The following is a 13,769-nucleotide window of genomic DNA, read 5'->3' on the forward strand; positions in this document are numbered from 1 at the left end:
GGGTATTCTAAAACCAGAAGTAGAGGAGAACTAAAAAGATTAATAGAGATGGGGTTCAAGATATTCTGCAGCAGGTAGAAATTAGACATTTGAAGATTATATGTATTGAAAACCATATACTACAACTGGAGTGTAATCAGCATTACCAAAGTATAAAAATAGTTTCACTATAGCAGCATAGTGCTATTTAAGGAGAGTGCTGTTTAGAATAAATCTACACATATTAGCATTGTGATAAATATACTGATAGCAACCAACAACACAAGCAGACACTGTAGACCTAAAACATTCTGTGGCGAATAGAATGCTTTATTTTGATTTTAAAAGGCGATCTTGCCATCTCTCTGGCTACACAACAGTATTAAGATCTTTCTGTGTGCAGTGCACTTTCTCCCTCAGTTATTGTGATTTGGTTGTTACAAACAACAGGAGAGCAGTGAATATTTTTACCTTCATCTTTCAAGCAGGGGTGGCAACCCTACAAAACCAGGTAGTTCTAATCCCTCTTAAGAGTAATGACTTTTTCAACCCAAGATTGCCCTGTGATGTCACGGCTTGTTAGCCCAAGATGGATTGAGTTTCCTCTTCCTAATCCCACAGAGCTGTTAGTACAGGAACAAAAAGACTCCTTTAACCTGTGCCACTGAAACATTCAGCAATCCCAGTCACTCTCACCAAGTGTAGTTTTTAAGGTTGTTAAACACAAATCAATAGATCATTGCTGGAGATTCTTTAGGCTTTGTCAAATCATATCACATTGTATTTTGTAAACGTATTAGGCAACGTTGTTTTTAAAATAAAGGAGAATTGGAGGAACTGGGAAGAAGTGAAATGGGCTGGCTGAATGTTTCCTCACTTGCACCCGAGATCAGCCAGGGAATGTAACAAGTTAGAAATACCTAAGAAAATGCACTGGGCTTTCCTAACAGGATGTAAAGATCTTTGTACAGCAGAATACAGTATTGCACCTTTTGGATGCTCAGCCTAGTTTACTTGTTCTGATGCTCTGTCAATTCAAATGGTTTTGCATGCTACTTATCATCGTGCAATTATTTTTACTTGTTCCTGTAACTAAGGAGAGCCAGTCAGCCTTTCTTAACGAATTTGCCAACTGTTCAAAAAAGGGTAACTCGCTCTTTCTTCTAACAATTACAGGTGTCATGTAATGGCATTCAATGATGAGGCAGTGGCGAGGCTGTCTGGTTTTAAGTGTATTTATCTCTATACTCTTGTCTTGATTTGAGGAATTGTAGATGACACTTAAAATAGTCCATAATATGCTCTATTGAAAGGTAGAACTTCAGAAATGGTATTTTAAGAGGTATAACCATTTTTCCTGTAAAATATTTTTTTTTGTCACATGTAGAAAGTTAATTTTATTGCTTTTTGTTCTTCATGTATAAATTGATTTTTTCACCTTTTGAATACACTAGTGTTTGTTTTTCTTTTTTCTGGGTCCTTTAAATGTATACTGGCATATTTGTATTCTTAATAAACAATCCATCAATCCTCTTGTCCCATTTTTCAACTTTCACTTTTCATACACTACTGTTTAGCGACTAAATTAGAGCTTTGTTCTAAGGCATGTTAATTACCACAGTACATTGTTAATAATTAAATGTGCTATGTGTAAGGATGTTTCCAGAAGTTTAAAATCTGATCGCAATAGTAGCTCTGGCAGCTATTGACTGTTCTGCAGAGTATACTTGGCCAGCTTTGAGCTGCTTTTTAGAGCCTGGAGTACACCCAGTTCGATCTGGTCAGCAAACTGATCAGCAAACGTAGGTGGATTAAAAATAGAGTTAATCTCATCTTACACCTAAAAATAATTAATATTTAATTACCACTTTAATCAATGCTGGTAAATACCAGTTAGTTGTAAGATGACCCTCCAACAGAACAGTAAAGACCTTTTCTATCTAAAAGATTTAATCGTGCTGTATCCTAGGCTAAAGGTGGAAAAACTAATTTTTCAGTAGTTTTTTTTTCAAGGATTGACTACTTAATGCTCTATTTGAAGGGATCTCTAAAACTACGCCTTGCAAAAGTATTTACACCTTTTTCAATGTTTTCATACATTTTTTGTTAGAGCTTTCAGTCATTACTGATATTTTTATTTAAACCTTTTGCTGTGGCAAACCTAAATTGATTAAGGTACACAATTATCTTAACAAGCCACACCATTAGTATTGTGGCTTGTGTGCGCAACACAAATAATTCACACTATTTCAGAATAAATACACCTATCTCTGTAAGGTCATTCAGTCAGGCAGTGAATTCAGCTGTGATGACCAAGGAGCTTTTAAAACTACTGAGATTTAAATCTGAAAAAATGCAGAGGGTAGGAGAAGGGTGTGAAACATTTCAAAAACCCTTAATATCTCATTAAGATATCAATATCATTAAGAAGTAAAAGACTCCCAACAATGCGAAGATCAGGCTGAGCTCAACACTATTTCTGCTTTCAAATATTAAAGTAAATTTAAAAAGTGTACACCGCAGTTTGTAATTTTACAAAATGGTACATCTGAGGAAGGGTCTGATTATTTTTGCAACTAGTCAGCCATTTTCCAATGGTCAAGGAAGAGTTTAAGTCCACTCACTTTAATAGAAGCACAACTGATTATTGAACAGTTCCTAACAAAAAAAGGGATAACGGATGTTTCTCTGATCTTAATGGCTGACGGTCCCACTCTTCACTTTGAGTCTCAATATCCTTTGCACCATTGTACCTTTGTATGTTTCATCCTGAAATATCTTTATTATTAAATGAGCTTCAATAAAAAGATAGACACTAACTTGCAGACTCCTACGCTAGCCTAGCAATGAGATTAGCAAGGAAAACCCTTACGGGCCTTTTTAATGGATCACATTTTTAAGTAATACAAAAAAAAACTCTAGTTCAGGCAGTTCTTTGAAACCTACCAGCCTCCTCAGAAAAATAACAGCATTTACCATAGAGTACTTTCTCACTTTCCCAAACACATCTATAGATTTCTAACATGACCTCCCATTGCTGCTGAGCATTATTATAAGAATGTTTCAAATGTATTTCCCCTTCCATAGCCTTTAAAGGTATTTGAATTCTACACACAAAACCCAAAAAAACTGAAAAGAAACTAGTACTTATCACTCCCAGGCTTCTTTAAAATGCAGAGCATTGGGGTAGAAGAAATTCCCACTCCAGCGTTCTAGTTTCTTCATACCCAGCACTCCAGTACTGGGATTAAAGTATACTTCACACTGCTAAGGTACATTGGAGGAGTAAAGAGCAATAAAAGAAACTAACTCTAGAAAAGAGCATGGAATAAACAGCATCGAATAAACCTATTACTTGTTCCTTAACTCTAGAAAAGCCCATTCCTCTGCTCAGGCACAGCCTGAATCAATTAACACAATCAGCAGACAGGCCTGTTGGCAGGTGCAGTCTGTAACTTGTCCTGCTTAGTACCTTAACAGAAGTTTAGAGAAGGGCTCCCAGAAACACGGGAAATAATAGGATTTTTCTTGCATTGAGTGAATGGGATGATTACTAAGGATAAGTCAATTAATGCACTATGGTCAAATGATTTGCAAAACCTCAGAGTTCAATATTGCAGGGTGGGGTGTTGTATGTAAGTTTAACTGTAGGCAAATCACTGGATTTCTGTCACTCTAGCACAGAAAGCATATTATACTTAGTGCTTGGTGAGTAACCACCAATAACTACTGATCAGTGACATGTCCTGATTAGTCACACAAGGTCAAGGACGTTATTTTTTTCTGCTTCAAGGGTAAATGATATTACATAACCAAATCATCCCAACTTTCACAAAGAATGCTGAAACATCTTGGGTAAGTTGCTGTTCTTCAAATTGTTTTATTAATTCTCAGTTGTATTTAACTTCTCAGAAAGTCTCCTGAGGATAAATACTATATTTTCAAACATTTTGAAAATATGTAAAATGAATGCTTTAAAAAAAAGAAAAGGAAGAAAGCATAGGAAAATGGGCATTGTGAGCATTTATAACTTTAAGTGGAGAAAACAATGCAAACAGCAAGAAACAACTGACAGAAACAGTGTACACTTCATAGACAGAAAGGAAACAACGCAAGGCATTGTTGATCAGCCATTGTTAAGGCAAACAATTCTAATGCCCCTTAAAGAGAACTAAATAAAAACGGCGATTTCAATCATTTGGTAAAGAGCAAATTCAGTAAATAGATAATAAATATAAGAAGTCTTAATATCAATGCATATTCCAAATAGAATTCCCTGTATTTTGGAGTTCAAAAGCTCGGTAGTGGTTCCCCCTCACTACTACAGTCTTTGCAATGACTTTGGTGCTCTTTTCCCTACAGAATACAGAAAAACTATAGTGTATCTGTAGTATACAGAAGAATACAAATATTTTTATAAAATAAAAAAAAATACTGGAGTGGATTAGTTGAACTCCATACAATTCTTTGTGTGTGCCTTTAGCCTGGAATTCTTGTGGTAAAGCCAGTGACAGAACAGCAACATTTTTTTAATAATTATTTTTTTACAATGTTAACTTCAGCATCTTCAGGTTTTTCTCCACAGCTCAAATCCAAAATTTGAAATAAAAACAAGGAGTGTTAACTTCACTCGTATCCCCTCTAGCACCAGTTAACAGTTGTCCCCTTGATCATTAAATGAACGATTGCCTTGCTCTTCTGTTCTTTCTGAGCCATTTTGGTTTTAGCTGAAAACTCACAAAAGTTTTTTTTCTTTGTAGACTTAGTTGCATTAAAGAAGTCTTTAAAATGTCTTTTAACCCACAGCTGTTACTAAAGAACTGCCTTCTGGTGTGCATTTTACATTAGTTTAAATTGAAGTTGAATTTGAAAAAACCTTGATATGTGGGACAATCTTTGAATTATCAGAGTGCTACCCTTCCAGAATCTTCCTGTAAATCTGATTGTTTCTCTTTGTTTGCTAGAGAACGGAAAAATATGTTTAGGTTGTAGTGGTATCTGAAAGTAAAGGGCAGTAGAATTGTACACTACCACTTATTGGGGTTTCTGTTCTAGACAGCGCTGTACAGCGCTGCTTCACTTGCAGATGGGCTGTATGTTGACATGAATTATTCCAGAAAATCCCTCTTAATATCTTGTAGAAACTGCATTTTACAAATCTACCAAAGCCTGCCCCAGGTTTTACTTTCGAAGCTGACAGTACAGAATTACATTTTACAATCATTTCTTTCTAGGCGAGTAAGGCAAAACATTGCAAGTCATATATTGTAGGTAATAACATCTTGCTTCAGCATGCGATTCTTAAGAAAAAAGGAAAATTCCTTAAAATGATCTTTGGTTGTTTGGCTGTGAAAACATTTCTTGACCCTTCAAACTCAAAACCAGTGTTGTCAAGTGAATCTAGCATTGTAGGTTTGAATACAGAGGACAAAGTGTGAGTTCCATTCTCAATCACCTTACAGGTTTAATTCTAATAAATCATTGGTAATTTAAAAAGAAAAGGCAGTGCACCATGGTTTTCAATATTCACTGTCCGAGTGGGGCGGGTGGCCCTGGTGTGAGCAGTGTTATTTCTTCTTGGTGAACAGACTAAACCTCTTTTCCTTGTCTTTCTTGGCACTGCCAGTGTCGCCCGCGGTGCTGGAGGAGAGGGGCGGCAGGCTGCGAGCACGCGTCCCGTAGCTGCTCTGGGACTCTCCCTGAGGGGCTGCAGCACTCTCTAGTGCCTGGGTCCAGTTCTGCAGCTCCTCCTGCAACACACAGGCAAGACGGTCAATTAGCTCAGCTCTGTTCAGTCAAATTGCAGTTAAGTTCTCACACGGAAGAACGGTTGTAATGGATGCATTGGTAAAAAGGCCTTCTGTGTCTTTATAACCAGAACATTTTCAAGCTTATTCCTGTATTAGTCTTCGATGTTTTAAAGCCTACCTTCCTTTAAAAGGTAATGAGCCATCTCTGAGTCTTCACCTTGTACTAACTTAGTAAAAAATATTCTTCGGTCACCATGCCTAGGATGACTTTTTTAATCTATAATGACTACAAAAATGGTATACTCCTTCTCCATTCTGTTAAAAAGCATACTGGTTTGAACACCTTGTTTAACCACCAGCAAAAATAAAATAGCCATAACGATCCATTAGGTGAAACTGGTAACTGTAGAGCTGAAATGCAGGTTAAACAGGTGCTGGACTGGGATCAGTGATCTGTGTTTCCTGGATCAGTCATCTTTGTCTCCTGCTTGAGGGACTGGAAGCAAAACATTCAGTGGTTCTGATGTGAGTTGTGTACTTTCTATCTAACATTATTAAAGTAGGGATTTAGTGTTTTTAACTGGCAAATAGAACTGGCTTACTGTAGGTTTAAGGTAGGTTTTGTCATCTGCTTACATATAAATACCCAACTAAAGAGCACTTAAACAGGTGATAATTGATTTGAGACAACAAACCTGGCAAATCTGAAGCTTGCTATTTAAAAATACTAGCTTGTATGTGGTTCAGTTCAGCTTTTATTTTTCCATGTCTTTTTCAGGCTGTCAGAGATACTGTCAACTCAAGGGGCATGGGAGGCATCTTCAGTTTTCACAATCCTTCTAATAACTCATATAATGAGAGCTGTCCTCACCCTGCAATGGCTATAGGGTCATCACATGACCACATATAGGTTTTTAAAAATTTTTAGACCACTGGTTATTTCATTCTCTTTTCAATATTATGAAGCAGCATTACAATACAAAAGTATACAGTATTATTTACAACAACACCTAAAGAGGAAAGTCCTTGGATGATTTACAACCAGAAGCACATTGACAGAGGATGCAAATGATTTTATACATTCATTCCGAACATCCTTTGGGATCTAAGTAGAATGAATATTGTATGTTAAATATTCAGCATACTCTCTTAATAAGCAAAAATCCTGCCCATATAAGCAGTATTCATCAGCCAGGTACACGAGTTTGCCTATAGTTTCTCAAAGACTCACCTCATCTTTGCACTGGAAGAGGTACTCACTGCTATCCCCAAGCCTGTGTGAAAGAACAGACACAACAGGTTTACCTCTGCACACAGTTCAATATTATTCTCCCACTAACAAACCACAAAAAACAAGAAAGTTTATCCTTTCTTCCATGGCAACAAATACTGCAGAGCAGGAGTGGCAAACCTCAACTTTGGAGGACACCCTTGAATCATCAGACATAAACATGTGGGTTTTGGTGACTTTAGGAAAATAAGTGGTCTTATGAAGTCAGAAACAGCAAGCTGTGGTCCTGGAGAGCTACTGGGTGTTAGTATTTTCATTTCAAATGGGCTTTTTAAACTAGTTAGTATAGCAAAACACCATTTCGTGCAAAGACGGAGATTAAAGTTTTGGCAGGCTACATGGGGTAGCCTCCTCATGTTTTTGTTTTTAAACTTTTTGTTTAAATTTGTAGGACTGAACTGAAGGCTGGGGCTGATCACTCCTATTATAAGGAGTTCTAGTGTGGTATAGAGAAGAACTGTGGTCTGAGTAACTGGAACATAATCTCATTAGAAAGAGGTATTCATCTAGAAATTTAATTCATATAAAACATAGTTGCTTTTGACAAATACTGTGTATGCAATTCAAGAATAAGTCATTTTTAACAAAAGGCTGATTTCAAAATGTTACCCTTGCAGGGAAGCAAACATTGAATAAGGAAATGGCTTTGAAACTTAAATGAACCAAATAAAAACTCTAGAAAAATTAGAATTCCTACCTCAATTTGAACACGTGTTTTTTCTTTTTGTAATTCGTTAGAATTTCACAGACTGCATCGCTGAGAGACAGAGGATCTTCTCCATGGTATGTAACTCCCAGATAGAAGCTCTTTGCATCTTTATAGCAAGACAGTTCACCAGGTTTCAGCACACAGTACAGACTGTTCCATGACCTAAAGGAAATAATATGCTTAATTTACTTTAGGTACTGTACCTTTACATGAGAACATAAAGAAAAAGATCCCAATTGTATCTTATTAATCCTACATTCAGCCATTTGACTGTTTCAACAGCATGGATGGGTGCTTTGTTCCAGACCTCCAGGACTCCCCATAAACAGATGCACCCTATTTGTAGACAGATTCATAGTCCATTTGTGAACCCCAGGTCCCTGACTCATTATGAAGCCCTGAAATTCCCATGGGTAGGCATTTTCATTGCACCTTTAGAATATTGAATGCCTGCAATACCTTTGCAACTGCCTCTGCCCATATTCAGACTCTTTCTAGATAAGCAATCATTCTTTCTGTAACACTTAGACTAAAACTGAACAAAATAATCAAACTACAGCCCAAGAGAAAATAGTCTCTGCTGAGAAGATTACACGGAATTAATGCCTTAAAACTCGAAAATGTGTCATTAAGTGATGATCACTTTCAACAGAGGGTAAAGGATTTTTCCATTTGTCATCCTATTACTTAATGAACTGCAAAAAAAGAGTTAACTTAATGAATTGTTGAAATTAGGTTTACTGAGAAAAGCTGCGGAGTAAATCTACTATACAAAGAGTAGGCAGAGAAAACAGAGCATCTTATATAAGAGCATAACTGTTCCTTTGCAAACACTTTGTGAAAAGTGTTAGTTTAGTGAGTCAGAGAGACTGCAGGACATTTAATGGTGCTCAGCACACTACTCACTGGCAAACTTGGTCTGTGAGATGTCCTTTTGTAATACACTAACAATTAAGATACAGTTGTAGCATTTTTACTATTCAGACTTTAAACTATTCATGAACACTTCAGTTCCTCTTACTGCATGAAGCACTAATCTTACCAGCAACCTAATTAAAAAACAACACCACCAATTGAAAGTCAAGGATAAAAGTCTTAAATCATCTCAAGAAAAATATTTTTCTCTTGGTGTTCATGTTCGATTTTGCCTTTTCCTTCTCAGTCTCCTCTCTTCTTTAGTTGTGCTGAACCCTTTGTCCACGGCTAGACACTAGGCAGACTCACCAGGCAACAATATGTGACAGGCCACAGACTGAGGCCAAGGACAATAATGAGTCACACCGCAGTTTGGCTTTACACATAAATGGCTAATCCAGCCCACAAAACTGAGTTTGCATTATGGTGTCTGCTGGCGTCCAGCTGAGGCTCCTACCTATTGGAGGCTCTCTTGCCAGGCCCTTCCAGGCTGTGTTTGCGTACAAGCATCCCCTCCAGCAGTGCAGGCTGCACAGACTGAGTCTCGGAGGGCAGTGTGGCGGCTCTCTCGCTCTCCACAGGGGGCGGCAGCGGGCCAGGCAGTGACGGTCTCTTTCCTGAGCTCGTCTCCGGTCTGTCTGGGGCTGCGGTCTCATCCAGCGGAGCGGGCCTCTGCTCTGCTGCAGACCCCGTCTGTAGAAAAACAGTAGGTCACTGTTAGAGGAAGCTCTCAAAAGAGTTTTGGAGGCTCACAATGCTGGACTGTGGGGATAGTCTTGCCTTGCACCTTGTGACTCTGGGATAGATCTCAGGGTAGCACACTCTAGGTTTTTATTTTCTTTTATAAACCATTTCAATAAATCAAAATGCAGCAATGCTGTATCAGCACACCCAGGTCTGCTTCACTTCAAAGTCCTTTTAGTCATTTTAGATTCCCTTTTTTTTTCTTCTGCGAGTGTCAAACAGGTATTTAAGATATTCTGCAAAACCTTGTCCTTTTACTGCAATACTGAGTAAAACTGTATTTCAGCTGTAACGTTTGAACATGTCTTAAATTATAAATTTGAATTATGCTGGCATAAAGATTCAGAAATATTCTGGACACCTGAATCAGTGCAGCTGAAAGATTTACTAGAAGCAGCAGGAGAGTAAAAAAAAACATGCCAAAGCTGATCCAGGAGTTTCAAGACTGTGCTCTGCCAGGACTACTTCAGGCTTCATCTTGGAGATTTAATATTAATGAGAAGCCTGAACTCTCCAGTCCTTCTAAAATATGATGCAGCACATTGGGAATTCATAAAATATGAAGGAGAGCTGTGCCATAAAGATAGTAAGAACCTATAATTACTGTCAAACAGCCCTAGGCTTCCCATAGCATTGTTTATGATCTGCAAATGGATGTGCGAAGACCAGCTACATTTTGAATGGGACAAATCTTTAAAAAAATACACACTCAATAAAAACGTTTACAAAGCCATTAAGTGAACATTGGGTTTCATGGAGACTGCTTGTGTTATTCATGTCTCAGCTCATGGCTATGAATCCTACTGCCGCACAAAGGGGAGATGGGAAGTGCAGCCCCACTCTTTCACCCTGCTCTCTCATCTTCGAGTCACTTGTCTATTTACAGCCCTACACAGGAGGTTCAGTGATGACTGGCGATTTGGAGGTATGTGCCCTAACCCACAGCACCAAAAGCATGCAAGCATTTGGGAACTCTCGATTGTCATCATGTTGCTGGATTCCGACCCTTGGAGGCAATCAGCCATATGTAAGCACTCTGGGAATCTCAGCAACAGGATTTGTGAAATGTTCCACATCCACAGTCTGGAAAGGAACTTGGTTGAAAGTTTTATCCGAAAAAGATGGCACCTTCTACAGCATAGCATCACCAGTCATATGCCAGAGTGTCTAATCTGAATGCATATCAACATGCTTCCATGTTTTTCAATTCAAGTACTGACCCTAGCCCAGCCTTGCTGAGCTTCTGAGACTTGAACAGGTCAAGCTTCAAGGCACGGCTGATAAAATTAATAAATGCATCCATGCCACTGTCGCTCCCCTCCACTGACACGAGAAAATCAAAGGTACAGCTTTTCTGAGACATTTGTCTCTATCAGTGAACCTACAACAGTAGTATTTTGAATCCCTGAAGACGCCAGTAACAAGACAAGCATTCCAAAGCCAACAGATCATGGGCTTTGCTGGGCACGGTTACCTAGTGGCACCATCTAGAATCTGTGTGTCACACTCTAGACACACTGTTACTACCAGCAGAAGCACCTAGGCACACCATGGCAACTGACACTCCTGCGGCTGCACTGGTCAATCAATCTATTACCATGACAACGCAAAGTGATGGAAATCAGTCCCAACTCTTACTAAAATCAGTCCTTACCTTGCTTCCACAGGATAGTTAAGACCCGATTTTCCAGTTATCATCGTTCTTAGAGAGTGTTTGCTGCACTCCCAGCATTCCATATTTCCCTCTGTGCTTTAATTTGGATATTCTCTGCGCTCAACTTGATTGTTTTTCTGGCTTTTGATCTGTGTTTGTGTCCTGGCTACGCTCCTGGATTTCCCTGTGTATTTTGACTCCCCTGCTGCCTTGAACACAGTTTGTTTCCTGACCTTGGCTTGGATTTCAGTTATTACCAACATCTGGCCTGCCTGCCTGCTCACTCTGCCATGGGTTCACCTCACTGCTTTAAGACGCTCTCAGTTTGGTAGGAGCAGCGCTTATTACACTGTATGCAGCAGGGCTCATCTTTCTTCCAAAGTAAAAAAAAGAAACTCTCAAGCCTCTCAGGTGACAAATAAGAAATTTAACTGAAAATGAACTACTGACCAAAGACTGTTCCTCTGGGGTGTAGAGCTGTAAGGTGTCCGCAGTATCGCCCATCTCTCTTCTCCTGGTAAAAGTCAAGCACAGAGGAGTGAGCAATATTACAAGCAGAGTCATGTTCCTCTCCATAAGATTTTACTAAGACACAGATCCTTGGCACTTCCTTGGTGTTATGACAAAACAAGCATACACTGAAGCAGACACAAGCACATGCATAACATGTGACATAACATAACTGACTATGTAATTAAGATAGTACCCAATGGGCAGCACCATTTCTATTTTCCAACAGCTTGTCTCAATAATTAAAAAGAGCATTGCATTTTTAAATGATTTTAATAGCTAGAACTGGATAATTGTGTTTTGCCAAAATAATTGCTTTGTGTTGGCTGAACTATTGAATTATGATTCAATAGTTCAGAAAGCATAAAATAATAAGCCCAGATCACTTATCTTTTTGCTTCTCCTGCACCATCTTAAGATGGATGGGACTCATTCAGTTTATTTGAATGTAAATGAATGTAATCAATTCTGTCAGGGCTAACACTGGTCTAAGAGAAAGATGCTTACCTCATCTCCTCTTTAATCCGCTTTTCCTCCTCCTGTCTCATTTGACGTATTTGCTCTTGCTTTTTCCGAATTTCAAGTAATTCCAACTGGAGAGAGAAAAACATTCAGAGTATTGAAGGAGATTTAAACACTGGCGTGATTCTTAGATTTTAGCCATATGTGAAATATACATACAGTAGGTTTGTTCATTTCAATAGTTTTTTAGCCTTTTGTCATCCAAGTAAAGGCACAGCAAAGCTTAAAATTCTTAGAAGTATGTCAGTTTCAAGAAATTCAACATTTAAAGGCATCCGCTGATAGAAAAGGCCACCTTATTTCTTCTTCTACTTTCGTGCTGGCTGTCCTGCTACATAACCACCATATAAGGGTAAAAGGAAAGCTAGTTATCATTTACTGCATGATGTCTCCCTGCAGTCCCCCTGTTCTCTGACAACTACATTCCAACAACTCATGGGTACAATCATGGGTGAATCTTTCTGGGTGCAAAATACAACAGAAATGCTCATTGGACCTTGTGGTTACATGCAAATGTTTGGCCTTGGAACCTATTGTTCATCATGAGATAAAAATCAGATGGGGCACATTTCTAACAGCATGGAGATTGTAGCTGTCGGATGTGTGATCTCTCATTGCCATGCACCAACAGGGCAGCTTACGACAGTCTTCCTGCTGTGTTCCAATAGATGGCTCCAGGTGGCTCTCAGCAATCACAATACATTGCAACGGTATCTGTGACTCTACTCCATGAAGTGAGCAAAAGCGTGTCAGTAGAAGTATAAACTCCTTGAACAGACTGAGCTTTGAATCATGTTCTCCCTACAGTCCATCAAAGAGCCACCCGGAGAAACAGGAGGATTATATAGCTAATATATTACTATTGTATAGCTGGTCCATACTATATAACATAAATATCAATCCATACTATATAACATAAATATTAAACCATACTATATAACATAAATATCCAGGGAGGACTCCTAGACAAGCACAGCTTGAATATGATCATACCGTTGTCAGCCGCTCCAGAGCAGAAAACCTCTCCTCCCAGGTGGCTGTTGACTTTTCAAAGGCCTCATGTCTCTTGAGCAGTTTCTCCACCTCATCCACTGTCTGTCCAAGGTCTCGACTAGCCATGTAGGGCTCCTGAGCAATGAGCCAGGCCTCAGCCACGGAGGCGTCTCTTGCAAACTGGCACACCTCCAGCACTGCCAGGGAGACAACGCAGGGCAGGCAGTGGAGATGAACATAGGGACACCAGAAGGGTTACACATGAGAGATGGCCATTCAGCTCATCTTTTCTGTTTGATAGTAGCTAATTGATATGAGGATGTCAACCAGCCATTTCTCTTTGTCTTAAAAATCTTCAGATAGAGATAGTAATGCATAGTCGTACTTGTAACAAGTAAACTGCACCTGACGTACCCAGGTATAAGAACGTCTTTCCTGCGTATACTTGTGAACTGTAGAAAATAAACTACAGATTTAAGATGTAATTAGTGATCTTAAAAAATATACTAATAAGTTTATGTTGACATCAATCTAAGGACAAACAATGGCAAATTGTATATATTACACTAGTAAGAACTCATTGGGGATATTTAGCACATCTTTATTCACCTTGTTACAAAATGATATTTCTGTTCTGGAATCTGTCCAAAAAAGACCGACCAGACACATCCCTAGGAATAAAAGAACATTCTATGCTGACAT

General features: G+C 38.8%; 1 protein-coding gene across 1 annotated transcript in view; it reads right to left on the reverse strand.

Annotated features, from left to right (window-relative positions):
• Positions 1 to 288: 288 nt before the first annotated feature.
• sptb (spectrin, beta, erythrocytic) overlaps positions 289 to 13,769 on the reverse strand; it is a 62,585-nt gene continuing 49,104 nt past the window's right edge. The window contains exons 30-36 of the mRNA XM_006632597.3: positions 13,068 to 13,264; positions 12,060 to 12,145; positions 11,493 to 11,556; positions 9,102 to 9,337; positions 7,718 to 7,891; positions 6,961 to 7,003; positions 289 to 5,729 (exon numbers count right to left, since the gene is read on the reverse strand). Coding sequence (XP_006632660.2) covers positions 5,547 to 5,729; positions 6,961 to 7,003; positions 7,718 to 7,891; positions 9,102 to 9,337; positions 11,493 to 11,556; positions 12,060 to 12,145; positions 13,068 to 13,264 — 983 coding nt within the window. The 3' untranslated portion in view covers positions 289 to 5,546. The remainder of the gene's footprint in view (positions 5,730 to 6,960; positions 7,004 to 7,717; positions 7,892 to 9,101; positions 9,338 to 11,492; positions 11,557 to 12,059; positions 12,146 to 13,067; positions 13,265 to 13,769) is intronic.

Source organism: Lepisosteus oculatus, chromosome 8 (assembly GCF_040954835.1).
Source record: "Lepisosteus oculatus isolate fLepOcu1 chromosome 8, fLepOcu1.hap2, whole genome shotgun sequence".
NCBI classification, from domain to species: Eukaryota; Metazoa; Chordata; class Actinopteri; order Semionotiformes; family Lepisosteidae; genus Lepisosteus; species Lepisosteus oculatus.